Source organism: Amborella trichopoda, chromosome 11 (assembly GCF_054954075.1).
Source record: "Amborella trichopoda isolate Santa Cruz 75 chromosome 11, AtrichopodaSantaCruz75HAP2 v2.0, whole genome shotgun sequence".
Classification (NCBI taxonomy): Eukaryota; Viridiplantae; Streptophyta; class Magnoliopsida; order Amborellales; family Amborellaceae; genus Amborella; species Amborella trichopoda.
Window position 1 is genome coordinate 46,175,544 of NC_142346.1, and position 18,872 is coordinate 46,194,415.

General features: G+C 33.5%; 1 protein-coding gene across 1 annotated transcript; it reads left to right on the top strand.

Moving 5' to 3' along the window:
- Positions 1 to 2,866: 2,866 nt before the first annotated feature.
- LOC18448481 (GDSL-like Lipase/Acylhydrolase superfamily protein) lies at positions 2,867 to 11,913 on the top strand. The gene is made up of 5 exons (XM_088851016.1): positions 2,867 to 3,844; positions 4,422 to 4,543; positions 6,814 to 7,056; positions 7,795 to 8,044; positions 11,482 to 11,913. The coding sequence occupies exons 1-5, from the start codon at positions 3,601 to 3,603 to the stop codon at positions 11,700 to 11,702; spliced, it is 1,080 nt and encodes a 359-aa protein (XP_088707142.1). The 5' UTR covers positions 2,867 to 3,600; the 3' UTR covers positions 11,703 to 11,913.
- The last annotated feature ends 6,959 nt before the right edge of the window (positions 11,914 to 18,872 follow it).

The window sequence follows — 18,872 nt, forward strand, 5'->3', positions numbered from 1 at the left end:
ATCACAGTTTTTTGCCACTAAAAAACCTATATCTTTTACCATAATTTAGAGGCGCACCTTACTTGGAGTGTTCAAAGTTGATCCAGTATACAAACCACATCCTTAAAATAAATAGTTAGACCTTTTTTACTTCTACATATATATTTTTAATAATGTCTTAACTCAAGTTTTCAATTTCAAATCTATGATTTTGAAAGTGGACTCACTAGAACAAATATGTCCGAGGATTCTCCAAAACCTTGCGATATTTTTTGGCTAGTTAAATCCAAGGGTGAGGTTTACAAAAGGGGTACCTAACAATCAAAGCAAGATGCACCACTAAACTCTGTTAGAAGATGCAATTCTGGTGTCGAAAATTTTTTGATGATATAAAAAATTATTTCCACCACAAATGATAAAACTTAGAACTCCAAAAATTACACAGATTGGTAAATCTAAAAACACCTAATAATTTTTATTTTTAAGAATTGAAATCTGATTGCTTTTTTATATTCATTTACTTTCATATTAAAATAATTAATTGAAAGTTTTCAAACTTCAAAACTGTGAAGTTTTTGAGGTACGCCTGGTATAAAAATTGACACCTTGCATACTGTCCTAAATCCTGTACATCGAAACTCGTCCAAATTTGACAATTTATCTTGGGATTGTATACTATAAGATTTTATTTGTGGTATGAAGAGGTCATAATTTTTTTTAGCCATTAAATATAAAATCTAAAACATCAAAATATGTCATAACATTTGAGAAATCTTAGTATGGACTCTTTGCTTAAAAAATGACTCGCTTTTAACCACCCAATTTTATTGGATAATGATTGTGACCTTTTAGTATAAAAAATAACTGGTCCGACTCAACATTTTCGTTGATTTTTTAGTAGGTAGGTAATTAATTCACTTTACTGCTGACCTTTTACAGTAAAATAACTCGTAATAGCTACCCTTGCTCTCTATCTAAGAAAGCTTTAATATCTCTAATTCTCTCTCAGCTTTAATATCTCTAATTCTCTCTCTATAAAGCTTTATATCTCTAATTCTCTCTCTATAAGCTTTCTCGACCGCCGCCATGTACGTCTGCCTTTACTCCCAAGTCCAAATTTTAAACGTTACACAGGATTGAAAACAAATAAAAAGGTCAGCATGTCAAAGTTAGGGGTGACAATGGGTCGGGTTTGGCCGGACCCATACCCGGACCCAACAGGTCCCAGGTCTACCTGTGCTTCTTTAATCTGATAAGATACATTACCACCTTATGATTATAAGCTTTTTTTTTTTTCACTATCATGTACCCTATAGCTATGAGTTTTTTTTTTTTTTTGCCAATAATAAATGAATGTTGTTAATATTGCGACACTATAAACACGTAGCGCTGACACATGATTGGCGTCATATATTTTATGACTATGGGTATGGGCCCGGTCTCGTACTTGAACAATATTTGGGTCCAATTATTGGACTCAGACTCGAGGTTGGATATACCCGTCGATCCCGAATCTAGTTAGGTCCATTGCCACCACTAGTCAATGCAAAGTTGTTTGCTTTCATCATGTAATAGCGATTTTTAATAAAATATATTGTTTATATATTTAAATATCTTATTAGGAAGTTTAAAAAGGATGTGGTTTGTATAAGGTCGAGGCTCTAAACAATCAAAGTAAGGCACACTATATAAAAAAATATTATTTCAATGAGTAGTTGTTGTATAGTAATATGATGCAACAACCTTAAAAAACCATCTTATGGCCATTTGTTTGAACTAAAATTTGAAATCTACACTCTTTTCATTTTAATGAACAATCAAAAACAAAGAAAACAATGAAAACACAATCAAGAAAGTATATTTTTAGCCCAATTAACATAGGCCGTTCATTTTGGTGAGATACTTAGATCTAGGCCTTAAAAGGATTTTTTTTTATTTTTTATTTTTTGGATGGCTTTATTATCATTAGATGAAAAATGTTAAAAAAGAAAAAAGAATGATTTTGAATTTATAAAGGCTAAGATCTTGAAATTCATGAAATGAATGGTCTAGATTCGATTTTGGAGGGGACTCATTTTAACCATATCTAGGATTCAAATTGAAATTTTTTTTGGGGGGGATTGATTATTGAGATGAAGAGAGTCATACAAATAGCACAAGCATGGTTTTCTAGAAGTGTCGTTGTATTATATTATGATACAACTGTTGTATCGGATCATTGCTCTTGTTTCGATATTGAAAATCTTTGTGATGGTTTAAAATTTTTTTTTATTTTCAATTATAAAATTTTAAACTTATAAAATAGTGTGGATAGAGATTCGTAAATGCATAAACTCAAACGGAAAACAAAAGCTAATTTATCTATTTTATCGATGCAAGATTTTATTATTTCTAGAGAAGTTTATCAAAATGTTGTAGAGTTAACTATTTAATATGCTACCCATTTAAAAAAGATGCACCTTGAAAACCCTACTAAGTCCGAAAATCTATTTTCAAGTGTAATCGTGAAATTGACTGTTGAGACCAAATAATGTTAAAAATGGGCAGTCGAAATACTTTCTCGGAATTTAAAATCATTTTTTCATTTCCATTAGTTGGAGATTGAATTGATCAATTGGAGGATTTTCTAATATGGTAAGTTTTTAATATGCAACTTACTTTCGTAATCTAATTTCGCCGCATAAAATCCGTCTCCATAGATAAGGTTGACGTCTTAATTTAAAAACTCTTCTAAAAGAATTTGGCGAAGGACAATTTGCTTCCGCGGTAGCATACCACACATATATGCACCCGCGTTAGCTAAATGTCCAACTACCATCTCATTATGACGCGCATTCTGCCACGCTGAAAGAACAATAAATAACGTCAACCCACCACCTTACCTCTCACTATTAATTTACAGTCGCCCTCTCCACATTCCATCAACTTCTATACTCTCTCTCTCTCTCTCTCTCTAAGTGTGTCACCCCTCTTAGCATTCCATCAACTCCTCTCTCTCTCTCTCTCTCTCTCTAAGTGTGTCACCCCTCTTAGCATTCCATCAACTCCTCTCTCTCTCTCTCTAAGAGTGTCACCCCTCTTAACATTCTTCCTCCTCTCTCTCCCTCTAAGAGTGTTACCCCTCTTAGCATTGCATCAACTCCTCTCTCCCTCTCTCTCTCTCTAAGAGTGTTACCCCTCTTAGCATTCCATCAACTCCTCTCTCCCTCTCTCTCTCTCTAAGAGTGTCACCCCTCTCTCTCTCTCTAAGAGTGTCACCCCTCTTAGCATTCTTCCTCCTCTCTCTCTATAAGAGTGTTACCCCTCTTAGCATTGCATCAACTCCTCCCTCCCTCTCTCTCTCTCTCTCTAAGAGTGTCACCCCTCTTAGCATTCCATCAACTCCTCCTCCTCCTCCTCTCTCTCTCTCTATATATACCAGAAACCCTCATGAGTCTTGACGCTCTCGATCTCTCGCCCCTCCTAGAATTCTCTCTCTAAGGCAACTCTCTTAGCTCTCTCTCTCTCTCTCTCTGTCTATCTCTTTCACTATAGCATCTCTCTCTCACTACAACATCTCTCTCTCTCTCTCTCTCACTATAGCATCTCTATCTCTCTCACTATAACATCTCTTTCACATTCATGGCTGGACTTGAGTGCAAGTACCTTGCTTTGTTTTTTATGTTGTTAGTGTGGGGAGGTGGAAATGCAGAGGAAGATGAGATGGCGCCTGCGATGTTCATATTTGGTGACTCCCTCATAGACAATGGCAACAACAACAATCTCCCTTCCTTTGCGAAGGCCAACTATTTTCCTTATGGAATTGATTTCGATGATGGCCCCACTGGTAGATTCTCCAATGGTTACACCATGGTTGATCAAATAGGTACTAATCACCCTCTCTCTCTCTCTCATGGTTTCAAGTTTTGTTTAATGGTTCACGGTTACATGTTGAACAAATAGGTATCGACCCCCTCTATCTGCCTCTAGCTCACGCGCACTTTCTCTCTCTATCTACCTCACTCTATAGTGGTTTTTGTTTTTTGATTCCTAGTTTGCTTCGTTGCATCGTGTCTGAGTCCTGACCTCATTTTTCTGGAGATATATGTTTCCTGGATCCCTTTGGTTGATGGATTTGCTTCACTTTGGTCTCTATTTTATCTCTTTTCCATCTGCTCTCTTTCTCTCGCTCTCAAGGTTTTCAATGTTGAAGGCCTTCTCTCTACACACAGTTACAGATATATCAAGGTTCTCAATGTTAAACGGTTTGGTTTTCTTTCAAGTGGGGCTGAATATTTCTATTTTGTAGTGACTTTCAACGGTTGATGGTTTGCTCTTTAGTTTCCCTTCTCTCTCTCTCTCTCTCTCATATCAAGACTGATTTGTTATTGATTATTCACTGAGTTGTTTTCCTTTTCTTTGTATCACTTTGGTTTATCTTAGTTTTTTATTTTATTTTTCAGCGCAAATGCTTGGGCTTCCTCTTATACCAGCATACACACAGGCCTCTGGTTCAGAGGTCCTTCATGGTATAAACTATGCCTCCGCAGCTGCAGGCATCCTTGACGTCACCGGAAGAAACTTTGTGAGTCCTCTCTCTCTCTCTCTCTCTCAATGCACGTACCATTTCAAGTCTTTGTTTTGCTATAATGCGTCATCTTTGAAAAGTTTAATAACTATTTTGTTATGTTAAAAGTAGCGAAAAAGTTTATATACTTGCGAGGCTCTAAATAATCAAATTATGGCTGATCTCAAAAATGCCATTAGAAAATGTTGTTTTGATGCCCAAATATCTTCAAATTGATCCTCTCCACTTCAAGATGCCTGAACATGAAAAAAAAAAAAATGAATTTCAAGTTTTGAAAGTAGTGCATCTTATCATGCATTCTTGGACCATCAATTTTGAAGATTTTTTAAGTTTTTAGACATTTGCTCGATCTAAGCTATTTTAGAATATTTAAATTTTATAATTAAAGATGAAAATATATTTTAAAGCTATACAAAGATTTCTAGTATTGAAACCACATTTTTTTGTAGTATTTGAGGGTAAGTTTTTTCTGTGATTGTTTAGAGTCTTTATTTTGAAATATTTAAATTTTATAATTAAAGATGAAAATATAGTTTAAGGCTGTCAAAAAGATTTTTAATATTAAAACCGCATTTCTTGATACTATTTAAAGGTACGGTTTTCTTTGATTGGTTAGAGCCTCGGCTTTGTACAAACCGCACCCCAAAAGTAATGATTCATTTAATGTTAAATTTGCAAATAAATAGTTCAAGAAAATATTTGATGCTAATCAAGAAAGAAAGGTAAATGACATCTTTATTTTTTCAGAAGTTCGGTGAGATTTAAGTCCCTTAACTCAAACGCCTAAAAGAAAACGGCAAAAACATTTAATGTTGCTCGTAAATGAATAAATAAGGTAAATAGACATTGAATAAGGCAATAAATGAGAGAATACTCATCTCACCTCCCCTTATTAATGACGTACAGTGCTCAGATTTATGAGGTGAAATTAACAAACGGCCTTTTTCTCCCTTTCTCTATTGATATTATATTCCATTAATGTTAACTTTTATCCTCCATTCATCATCCTGCAACCGATGTTTTTGAACTGTATCTCTCTTTGATTTGGGAACCTCAAATCCTACACTTAGTCAATAGAATTTCATTTAGGGTTGTTTGATAACAGGAAATTAGGGAGGAAGAAGGAATTTACTTCTTATTGTACAATTCATGTGCTTGATGCACAAAACTTATACAATAAAGAAGTTCCCCTAAAACTTCCTTAATACCTTTTTTTTAAAGAAAAAAAGTTTCCATCTATAATGAGTAGTGTTTAAAAAAAAGCTAAGCGGGTCCTAGGCAAATGAGTAGTGTTTAAAAAAAAGCTAAGCGGGTCCTAGGCAGCAGCCTAGAATTTGGGAGGCCCAGTGGAAAAGCACTCAAAATCTTCTAAAAAAACTCTCTAATAGATTTATAAAACATTCAAAATTAAATATAATATTATTTAGTGATGTTTTGATCAATTCCTCATCGCTTTGAAAAACCTTTCGATCTTAAGAAATCGTCAAAAGTTGGTTTTTTTTTTTTTGGGGGGGGGGGGGTTTCTCTCTCTAAAATGGATATAAAAAAAAAAAAAAAAATATCCATACCAAGTGGCTTTTCAACCAATAAGCAAGGCGTAGGCCCTGGGTGGCTACCCAGGGCTGGGTACCTACCTATGGTTTTTTGCATTTTCCTGGTGCTTAGGCTTGGATGATGTGCCCAGGCCTTTTGGACCGCCTCGATGGCTGCCCAAGCGCCAAGTGGTCTGCATTTTGAATAACTGAAAAAGATAGAATTTAAAATAAGAACTTGGCCCTCGCAGAGGGCTTCGTACTCAAACCTTATTTTGCTCTCCTTCCTTATATTGGTATTTACATTTATATTATATTATATATATTTTATATTTATCTCTATATTATATTGTAAGAAGTATTATACTTTATATAGTACAGTTATATATTAATAAAATATGTATGAAATACACTATATTATATATCATATTTATATTTATATTTATATTTATATTATTAATATAAATTTGTATTAAATATAAATATTTATATAATATAAGATAATTAATTTTATTTATCTAATAGATATTTACAATATTATATATAATATAGATATATATTAATGAAATAAATATAAATACGCTGTATTATATATTATGTTATATTATATATATTATATTTAGATTTAAATTATTAATATGTATTTGTATTATATATATTATATATTTATGTAACATAAAATCAAGATCTAGTAACCCTCAAGGTACAGACTCATGATATATTTTTGTAATGCAGGTAGGAAGAATTCCATTCAATCAACAAATCAGGAACTTTGAGAACACTTTGGACCAGCTCTCGGATCAACTGGGCGGCCCAGATCAACTTGCAGATTCGATCGCACGGTGCATATTCTTTGTGGGAATGGGGAGCAATGACTATCTCAACAATTACTTGATGCCTAACTATGCAACTCGCAACCAATACAACAGCCAACAGTTTGCTAACCTCCTCATCCAGCAATACACTCGCCAACTCAATGTAAGTCCTCCAACAAGGGTTTTTTGGTCTTTTTTACAGGGAATTTAGGCCTTAAGGGTACCATATTAAGGGATAGAAGGTTGCCCTTTACATAAGGGTAGTTTTGTCATTGTGTAGAAAAGGCGAGGCATCGAGGGAAATTTTAGTAAAAAGTGATATATTTAATGTTTTAATTTTTTATTGGTATTGGGTGTTCACATGTTAGCATTTGAAGATAGGATAATTCTACAGAGCTCTTTCAAAGGCTTTTGCCTAGTGGGATTAGAGTAAACCGAGCCTGACTCTCCCTAGTTATTCGAATCCGGCAGGCCATCAAGACCAAAACCAAAATCATCAGAATGGGCCATAATGTTTTTCGTCACTTTTATACTTGTTTTTTAGGGTCTCGTTCGAGTCCTGACTCGCCCATGTACATGTACAATTTCCCAACTCGGGCTCGAGACCCTACCGAGTCCCAACCCGATCTTTACTTTAAAACACTTGGGTGTGATCAACTAAGTTTAAGTGTATAAAACTAGTTATAAATGAAGATGACTTTAAACTTTCCTTTTAACTTATCCAGATTCAAGTAAAGGAGGTGGATCTCAGGTAGCGTACATAAAATTTTACTATATTTTATGGTGATAGCCTGCACTAAATCATTTGGATAAAGCTTGAATCACGATTCATTTCCCCTTTTTTTATGAATAGTAACAGTAGTAAAAATAGTACTCATACTCTCTCTCTCTCTCTCTCTAGAACCTGTATAATTTGGGGGCCAGGAAGTTCGTTTTATCAGGAGTTGGTCTGTTGGGTTGTATACCAAGTATATTGGCCCAAAATGCGAACAGTAGATGCTCAGACGATGTGAACAGGTTGGTGATGCCCTTTAACACCAACATGAAGGCCATGGTCAACAACCTCAACAATAACCTCCCCGCTGCAAACTTCATCTACATCGACATCTTCAGGATGTTCAATGACATCCTCAACAATGCTAGGTCCTATGGTACTTAACTATACCCTCTCTCTCTCTAAAATCTATATGGTACTGAAAACTACATCCTCTCCCTCTCTCTAAAATCCTTATGGTACCGGGAAGTAACTCTCTTTCTTTCTCTAAAATCTTTATGATACTTAAAACTACCTCTCTCTCTCTAGACTTCTTTTGTAGCTTCACTAGTAAGAAAAAAAAGCTCATGCTTTTAATGGAAAACAAGAAGTACATAATAGGGAAAATTATAGATATCTTTTCAAAATAAACTTTATAAACATCTTATATCGCAATACTTTTTGTAGCACGTCCTAAATCTAAAGCTATTTTTTTTTGTATTTGCCCCTAATCAAAAAATTAATAAAATTTAGACACAACTATCATTTTCCCCACTCTTCCCTTAGACTCTCTCAATTTCTTTCTTTAAACTCGTGAGCCTCTCTCTCAATTTCTTTCTCTAACTCTCTATCTATGCCCTCCCTCTCTCCCCTTCTCTCTCTCCTCACTTTTTCTCTACCTCTCTCTTTGCCCACCCTCTCTCCCTTTCTCTCTCTCTACCGGCCCTCTCCATCCCTCTCTCTATCTATTCACGTAAAACTATTTGTGTTTTTTCAGGTATATTATATTTCTATTGAAAAATAGATATATAATTTTAAAAAATTAAATTAAAATTTTAAATAAAAATATTTATTTGTAATAAAAAATTAATTTATAGATATTTGACCTAAAAAATATATATCAATTATGATAGAATAATAGCGTCGTATGCTTTCATATGGGCTTGCAATACAAATTTTCAAAATAAAAAGATACAACATTTATTGTGCAATAGCAACAATAAGTGATATACTAATTTATTTTGGAAAGTTGCATGATATGCTCTTATGAGAGTATATTATAGTATTATTCTATTACAATCGATAAGTATTATTTAGATCAAATAGTTATAAATTTATTTTTAGTTACAAATGAATACTTTTAGTTCAAAAATAAAAATTTTATTTTTTAAAAAAAATATATATCTATTTTTCAATAGAAATAAAATATACTTGAGAGAACACTTCTCTCAATGGTTGTATGTGAATAGATAGAGAAAAGATCGGGTAAAACGGTGATAGAGAGGAGGGCAGAGAGAGGTAGAGAGAAAAAGGGAGAGAGGATGGGCAAAGAGATGGAGGTAGAGAAAGAAATTGAGAGAGAAGGCAAGAAGAGAGAAAGTGTTGCCACGCTGAATATTTTATTTTTGGGTAATTATATTGCCACATGACGTGAAAAGGGCATAGGGGAAGAGTGACGAAAATGACAATAGTGTTTAAATTTTATTGCCTTTTTAATTTAAGGTAAATACAAAAAAAAAAAGTAAAAAAACATTGACTTACATGAAACGGTCACAACCACCCCTTGCAATTGGGCAACTTGGAGTGTGCTTTTCTTCACTACCAAAGTTTAGAGACATTTGTCTCGGTCCCTCAGACTTTGTGCCGAAAAATGACACATCCTAGCGCTCAATTTTCTATATGCGGTGTACGTGCTTTTGAGCATATGAAATAAACCTAATCTCTCAGTAACATTTTCCTAACTTCTAATTGTTCATGCAATTATCCTAATCCAGTGTTCAAAAAATTGAACAGGTGTCAGAAACCGGTCAAGGCCCAGGTTCAAATTATCAGAAAACCGGACTAACTGGGTAGGTCCGGGTCAGTCTAAAAAATATTAAAAAAAATAAAAGAAATACAAAAAATTTAAAAAATATGAAAAGTATATTTAAAGCTTGATTAAACAAAGAAAATCCAAATGAAATTGAAAATTAGTGAAGAAAATGGTTTTAAAAAATCAATTTGTACCAGCGGTATTTTTGAAAATTTTCAAGAAAAGATGGAAAAATGTAAAAAAATAAATATTCATGGCCAAAACACTTTCCAGTCTTTGATAAATAAATAAATAAATACCAATTGAAAACACATTACAAAAGAATCCCTTAATTTTTGGGATTTTATATATTTTTTTTAGTTTTTTTTTAAGAAAAATATCTTTGTACCCTCAATTTTTAAGTTTTATATCTCAATAGACTCAAAATTTTAAAATATATTTTGATTATAGAAATTTTAAGTCTTCTTCTAACTTCTTAAGTTAACTTTATCTCATTTAAACCTATTTTTTTGCCCCAAACAAATATAATAAAAAAATATCATTTCTAAACATTATCATTTCTCGCTCCTCATATGATTTTCCCCTAAATCTCTCTTTCCATGACTTTTCTCAAATCCTCTCTCTCTATCCCTATTTTCCCACGCTCTCTCTCCATGGTTTATTTTTCTTCATATATTTGCTTTATTTCTGTGGATTTTTTCTATTGATTGGGTCGATATTATTCGCATGGATGATTAACTGTATATAGATTGTGCCTACTTTTAGAATCCAAAATGAGATAGAAGATTTCGAGAAACACAGGGTAGAGAGAGAGAGCGAGAGACTTAGAGAGAAAAACTAGGGGAAAATACATAGAGAGAGTGAGAAGGAGAATCTCATGGAAGAAAGAGAAAGAGAGAAATTTAGGGGGAATATATTACGAAAAGAGAACAAATGTGTGGAATGAACATGTCTTTTTTATATTTGTTAAAGCTAAAAAAATAAGTAAAAGAGGGAAAAGTTAGTCGGGAGATATATTTTAAATCCTTAAGTCTATTAAGATATGAAAACAAAAAATTAAGAGGTATAGGGATATTTTCTCTTTTTTTTTAACTACCTGGCTGGACCATCAAAACTACATCATCCAGTACCGATTTTACCTGTCGGTTTTGAGTTGAACCAACCCAGTTTGCATACGTTCTCTATAAAGTCTCACCGAATCTTAATGTATCTCTCTATCTTTCCCTTTCCAACTCTACATGCAAATACATTCTCTATAAAGTGTTTTTAGATTCGGAAAAAGTTTATATAAGTTTCCAACTTTAAAATGTGGAATTAAAGATACACCTAAAAATTCCATCGGATAAGGTTATTTTCATGTTGAAAAACCATCTAATTGATTATCTCGACATTGAAATGTATTAATATGAAAAAAGAAATAGATTTTGAGTTTCAAAAACAGTGCATCCTGCGACACATTATATAGGCCGTTCATTTTCAAGATTTTCATACGTTTATAGATCTACTTGATTTTAGTTATTTTTGAAGTTTAAAATTTTATAATTAGATAAGAAAATAGATTTTGAGATAATCCTAAGACTTCTTTACACCAAATTACATATTATGATAAAACTTGGAGGTGCGCCTTAATTGGATTGTTTAATATTACAACCTCATAGAAACCGCACCCTTTTTATCTTCCAGTTCCACATGCAATAAACCTAATCTCTCCCTTCCTCTCTCTAACTTCACTAGAAAATCCCTTTCTAACTAACTATTTTTCCATTACTAATGTTTACCACTGTTTTATTTGTGTGTGACAGGATTTAGTGTGATAGACAGAGGCTGTTGTGGAATAGGGAGGAACAGAGGCCAGATAACATGCCTCCCGTTCCAAACGCCATGCTCAAACAGGAACCAATACATCTTTTGGGATGCCTTTCACCCTACTGAAGCAGTCAATATTATTTTGGGCAAGAAAGCCTTTAATGGAGGCTCTAACGTTGTGTACCCCATGAACATAAATCAGCTTGCACGCCTCTAAAATGGTTGTGGCTAAGTGATGAGATGACCAAATTTGAGTAATTAAGTTTTTGATCTTATGAATGGGTGAAGGAGAATTAGGGTTTGTTTGGCTCCTTTTAGTATTTAGGAGATTAAGAACACTAATGTTCTAGTGGGTGATTTTTTTCTGTTTGAAATGTTCTTGACCTTTTTAGGTTGATTATGTTAATGTTAATACATAAATTAGGGTATATGTGTGTTGTGAATATGTGTGGCCTAAGGCATGGGAAACATGAAATTGAGAGAGAGAGACTATGGTACATAGACATAGTTGCAAGTGTCGGTTACAGAGTATATAGACCGGGATAGGTGACACATATATGAGTGGAAAAAAAAAAATCTAAAAAAAGTGTCTAGGGTTTAGGTGGCATTGTTCTGTAACATATATTAGAGTGTTAAAATAAATTTTAAGAAAAGTGTCTTGTTTTCAGGCTACAAATAAGGAAAATATAGGACAAAGGGTCTGTACATTGAAGGCAAAAAAAACAAATGCTAAAAACTATGAGGCCTAAAGATGTTATGTTAATATGTAGAAAGATCACCTCTCTATTCCCCAAAGTATATATAATTTTATCCATAAATGGTTTCATAGTTAAAATATTCCATTTTAACCGAATCTTTTAAAAATGCTATTTTTAAGGAAATACTTGAAGGAAAATATATTGCTTTTTCAAATTAAGTAAAGCCTCACCTCATAACTCACTGAAACTGCCACCTATGGCATCGGAAAGCCTTTAAATTGATCATCTTGGCCTTGATTATGTGGTTTTGGAAAAAAATTAGGATTTCAAGCCATAAAAAAAGTGTTTATTGGAACAAACCATCTAAACCGTCTATTATTTTCCATAAAATAAGTGTTTGCATATCTACAACATATGTACCATTTTTAGCATCAAAGTTTATAGTCAGTATTGGAATTGATTTTGGAGCCATTATAGATATTTGTGATGCTTAAAGTGCTTTTTGGATGAGGATATGGTGTGATGTTTCATTTTCTTTTTTTTTTGGTGAGAAAAATGTTTTACTTTGTTTTCATACGATGTAGGGTCGGCCCTACTCTAAGGCTACGATTGCCTTGGTCGTTGTGTCCCATTTTGTGGTCCAGGCCCCAGTATATTAAGGTCGGGGCTGACCTGACCAGTGTGGTCTGTAGTCCACAGTTGAAGGTGGAGTGCCCAATGATTGTTGATTCTTAAACCATATGGATCTTTTTCCTATCAAATTAATTTAATTGTATTTTTTTTATGATGGAAATTATTTTAAGATTATTATTTGAATTTTTATGAACCCTTGAATATTTTATTTATAATTTTTGGATTTATAAAATTAAAGATATTGATTTTATAATTGTTTAAATATTCAAATAATATTTTAAAATATTTTTATTAATTTTAAATATATAAAAATATCATGGGGGCCTATTGTGCACATGGGCCCGCCATATTTTTTTAGAAGGTGGGGCCATGAGTACCTCCCTTGGGTGGCACGCCCCACTCTTTTTCTCTTTTCTATTTTTTGGTCATATGGCATGTGGCCATGTGGTTAGAAGATATTAATTAAGTATTGACTTGATATATCTTTGAAAGATTTTGTAGAAAGATTGCATAGACTTGTGCTATTTTATGGTATACATAATATTTTGATTAGATTTAATTTATTTAATTTATTTAATTTCTATTGATGGAAAAATAGTTTAGAAAAGGGGGATAATGGTTCATGTACCTTCCATAATGTTGATGGTCCATCTATGGAATGGATGACTTAGATTTCTCACCTCACAAGTCAAGTCACCCTTGATCGACTGTCTATGTTCAATCTCACAAGAAGAGGCAAGCCAAAAAAAACCCTAAGAAACCATAATCTTATTTAAAGCCTATAAAAAGGAATTGTCTCTACCAAAAAATCTCTACATCTTATCTTTCTATCTCTCTTTCTCACATTGTGAAAGAACATAAAGATTTAAGTTATGGAGTTCTTCTCTCCTATCTCTCAAATACGGATTTCTGGCTAAGGGTTTTAGGGTTTAGCAAAAAGAAAATCTATATCTCTCAAACTAAGTTGCTAAGAGAATTCACCTAGGGTTTGAGTTTGTGATCAAAGGGTTCATGTTTTATTAGTGTGGTTTGGCCGAAATTTACTTTTTCGGTTCGAGATTGAAGCTAGACCGTTAATCCGGCGTCATCGGATGGTGGTGGCTCGGTGTGGGGTGTAATAAGCCCAGTTGAAGTAATCTCCGACACTCTTCGTTTTGTTTCTTGCAATCTTATCTTTTATTATCAAGCATAGTGCATAGTTGTTTCAATGACATCAAGTTGTTAAGATATTGGTTTTATTGTTATGTTGATTTTATTTTGAAATTTATCTTATTATAATAAAGATCACCTGTAAGTGATCTTTTGCCAAAAGAAAGGGGTGAAAAAAAAAAAAAGAAAAAAAATGTATTACTTGGTAAAAGATCACATGGGTCTTTGTTTCATTCATCACACCCACTTTTACTCAATTATTCAAAGAAAGAAAAATCCTTATTGCTTTGCTAGCTACCTAATGTTCATGGGGTAGGCATCTGAGCAATAAATGGAAGCATAGGTTGTCTGGGCAAGAATGATGTTTGCTGTCTCAGTTGGATAAAAGGCATCCCAAAAAATGTACTATGTCCAGTTAGAGCATGACTGTTGAAAAGGAAGACAAGTGACTTGGCCATTGTTCCTTCCCACCCCACAACAGCCCTTATCAACCATTGTGAAACATGTTTCATTCAAAGAAATGAAAAAGATTTTGGACCATGATGATAGAGAGAAAAGAAAATTGGTTTGAAAGGGAAACTGCATGATGGTAGAGAGAAAAGACAATTTTACTTGATAGTGTTTATCTTGGATTTCTATAGTATGATTTATTTTGTGACGTGAATGTCACTTATTTAGTACTCTAAAGAAAAGTATTATTTGGAATTCAAACTATGATGCTATGATTTGGTTTTGAGTTTAGTTTTCAACACAAAAGATTTTAAGAAGAAATTATTTGAGGATTGAGAGAAATAATTTTTTTTATTGAGAGGTGCTCACTCTGATTTTCTGTTGAGAAAATTGCATTGTGACCTAAATGTCACTGAAACGAATACTCATTATATGGTATGATTTAGGAATAGAACTGAGCATTATTTTATATTTTTGAGTCTATTTCAATTTTAAAAAAAATTCGAAGATAAACTTTTTATGAGTTGACAGATATCATATTTTTATCATGTGATGCCCATGTTTTATGCTGCAGTAAATTAAAAGATGTAGTATGTTAAGGCACATCCTTGAATTCCCAATTATGGAGACCTTTAAGACTCATTTCAAAAGGCTTTATAGTGTGCCATGAGTATGATTTATTATGGTACAACTTCAAATAGATGTAACGCAGAGTTAGCAAGATGAAAGACTCTATGTGAAGAGTATTCGATCTGGAAATAATAGAAAAAAGAAGAAATACAATACCTATAAAAGCATCTCGTTTTCTTCAAAATGAAGGGATATATAGAAAGACTTGGTGGAAGTGTAGACACGTTAAAGATCAGTGAGAGAATTGAAATTGTGATATTTGAAATAATAGGATGAATAAGAAATTTTCTTCACGGTGTAAGACAAGACAATTCAAGTGCTGAAGAGATGGATACTTCGTGACATGTGAAACCAATGACCAATATATTCTCCAACAGTTGCATGCACTTCCAAGATCACAAAAGCTTGTTAAACAAGTAAAAGCGATGAATCAAGAAAGTCCAGGTACCGCACTACATGGTTTTGAGGTATGAAATCTATCCCACATTATAGGGAAAGGTCATATAGGGAAAGATGATTTAATACCTTTATTTAATATGCTTTGGTTATATTTTGGCTAATTGTTTTATGAATATGTATGGAGTGTATAGACATTAAGTGATAAGTACTAACAAATTTGAAAGAATCGATTTTAAATACCTTGTGTTTTTGTGCCTCATTGTGCTTGAGTATGAACTACTTAAGGTAGTAATACACATGGAGATGTGATTTGATCAAGGGCTTTGAGCCCTAAGGATGAAATACGAGAAATGGATGTGGCTCATTTAAATATGTAAGCACAAATGGAGAGTTCTGGTAGAACTTAGTCTTGGTGACCATCCTCTCAATAATGTCCATATTATGATGTGTTACATGTGATGATGATCTCTTGATAAATTCTTCATAATTGCCAAAAATGAAGTATATTGTCAAGGCTTTAATAAACATTATTTAGTCGTGCTTTATTTTGGATACAATTATAAGATGATATATATGATTTGTTTTTATGGCCATGAACTTGGCTTGGTAGGAAATTAAAAGTGAATGTGGTAAAATGATTTACGAAAGCTAAGCATGTATTTTATAGTTAAATTGGATGATTTAAGAAAAACACAAGTCTATGAATATGATTTTGAGAAAACCACATAGTCTTGCAAAGTCCATTAAGTTTTTATGAAGATCATTTTAAACTGTCATACTATTATATAACTATTGCTTGTGAATGCATATATATATATACCAAGTCAATTTTTTTTTATTAAAAAGAAAAACATTATGTCTTGAAGATATCTATAAAAATAGGAGAAAAACTATCATGCATTGTTTTTTTTAAATACCTATATGTCTTGACCCATATTTCTAGTTATTTAGAATCCTCGATTACCTAAGACTTTGATTTATAAGGAATGTTGTAGGAATGCCATCATGCTGAGCATTCTTAACTTATGTTGTGTTGATTAGATAACTTGGTTTATATGAATTTACTACCAAGATGTCTAGTGTGGTTGAACCTTTGTGGTTCATGAAGGTTTTTGCATATTGTGAAAACAATGGGTATTGAATTACATATTGCATGAGACTTGGTATGCTACATCATGATATATGTATAAGAATATTGAGAATGTATATGTTGTATGTGCAATAATTGAGTAGGAGCTGCTACAGTCCCACATTTTTTTTTAGCTACTTGGGTATTCAGATATACAGGTGCAAGCTATCTCATATATCTAGATAATGCGAAGTCTACATCTGAATATATGTTCATGCTTGGAAGGGGTGCAGTTTCTTGGAAATCAAAAGAACAGGATGTGACGAAATTGTCCACCATGAAGGCAGAGTACGTGACGTGTTGTTTGGTGATCGAGGAGACCGTATGGATTAAGAAATTTCCTAATCGACTTGACTTTTACCTCGTATGTTGTGAGGTAGTAAGAATTTTCTGCGACAGCACGGTGACAATATGCGTGTCAAAAGAGCCACGATTCCATGAGAACTCCAAGCATATAAAACAATGTTTTTATCACATGAATAATGAGGTGAGATTGAGAAAGATCGAGATTCAGATAAATTAAATATTCCAGTGGGAGCACTAGCTAGTATTGGACATACCAAATTGAACAACATACTATAATGTTATTGACCCATGGAACCCAAATGTTTGGTGCTAGTTGTATGGCTACAAAAAGGAGCAGCTTATTTGAAGAACTCTTTTAGACCCATGAACGTACAACCTTATGCGATGAGGGTACGCGATGGTCTTTTGCGATAACATGTCCATGATTCGTGATGCGATGTGAAAGATAAGCTACGACCATTTCTAGGATGAGATCCGAGCAGCAAAGAGAAAATGTGTTACCTCTGTAAATCCTTTTGTGAAAAGATTGATGACGAAAGCTATGATTAATGTATTGAGAGAATAAGTAAAAATGCTTGAGAGAGATTGTAAGAGAGAGAGAGAGAGATGGGAATGAGAGATAGTGAGAAATAGAGAATGTAAGGCGTTAAAAGGCTAAGTGGGAGATGTTGGGTTTATGTGGCCTTTAAAGGCCTTATGAGTGCTTGTAAAATGAGATAATATAGTGGAACATAAACTTAGTGGGACTGTAGTCCCTCGTGGACCATACTAAACAAACAATGTTTGCAGCTACCAGTCTATGATTGACGATCTAGGCCAGTCGATTGAGAAAAACCCATGTTACTTGGGCATAAATAACAAACCGAGAAGGGTTCTAATGGGTTAGCCCTTGATGATGTCAGAGAATATGCACGGATGAGTGAGCCGAGGGACTGTGTGACCCATGTGTATGATGGTGGCCTACAGAGACAAGGGCCAAAACCTCATCCATATACCATCACACAGCGTGCATATTAATAGATCGTTTGAGAAAGCCAGAAATCCACATTTTAGGGTGATATGCATGTACGAGAGATACCTCTATGTGCTATAGAGCTGTGGCTGCATAAGGTCTTGGTGACCTTGACTTGTCTCTAGGGGAAGACCTGAAATCCACAAACTGGGATTGCAATCTTTTGGCTAATTGGCCGGACTTTGATGACCCGCTAATGAGCCCCTGCTTAGACTATGGGTCATGGAAAACACTGGGTCGGTCTAATAGAGCAAGTGTGGTCTGTAGTTTACAATTGAAGGTGGAGTGCCCCATGATTATTGATTCCTAAACCATATATATATTTTTCCCATCAAATTAATTTAATTGTGTTTGTTTTATGATGGAAATTAGTTTAAGATTATTATTTGAAATTTTATGAACCCCTGGATATTTTATTCATATTTTTTGGATTTATAAAAGTAAAGATATTGATTTTATAATTGTTTAAATATTCAAATAATATTATAAAATCTTTTAAAATTTTAAATATATAGAATATCATGAGGGTCTATTGTGCACATGGACCCGCCTTTTTTTTTTAGAAGGTGAGGCCCATGAGTGCCTCCCTTGGGTGGCACGCCCCATCTTTATTCTCTTTCCTATTTTTTGGTCATATGGCATGTGGCCATATAATTGGAAGTTATTGACTAAATATTGACTTGATATATCTTTGAAAGATTTTGTGAAAAGATTGAGTAGATTTGTGCTATTTTATGGTATACACAATATTTTGATTAGATTTAATTTATTTAATTTCTATTGATGGAAAAATAGTTTAGGAAACGGGGATAATGGTTCACATGCCTTCCATAATGTTGATGGTCGATCTATGAAATGGATGGCTTAGATCTCTCACCCCACAAGTCACCCTTGATCGACGGTCTATGTTCAATCTCACAAGAAGAGGCAAGCTAAAGAAACCCTAATCTTATTCAAAGCTTATAAAAATGGATTGTCTCT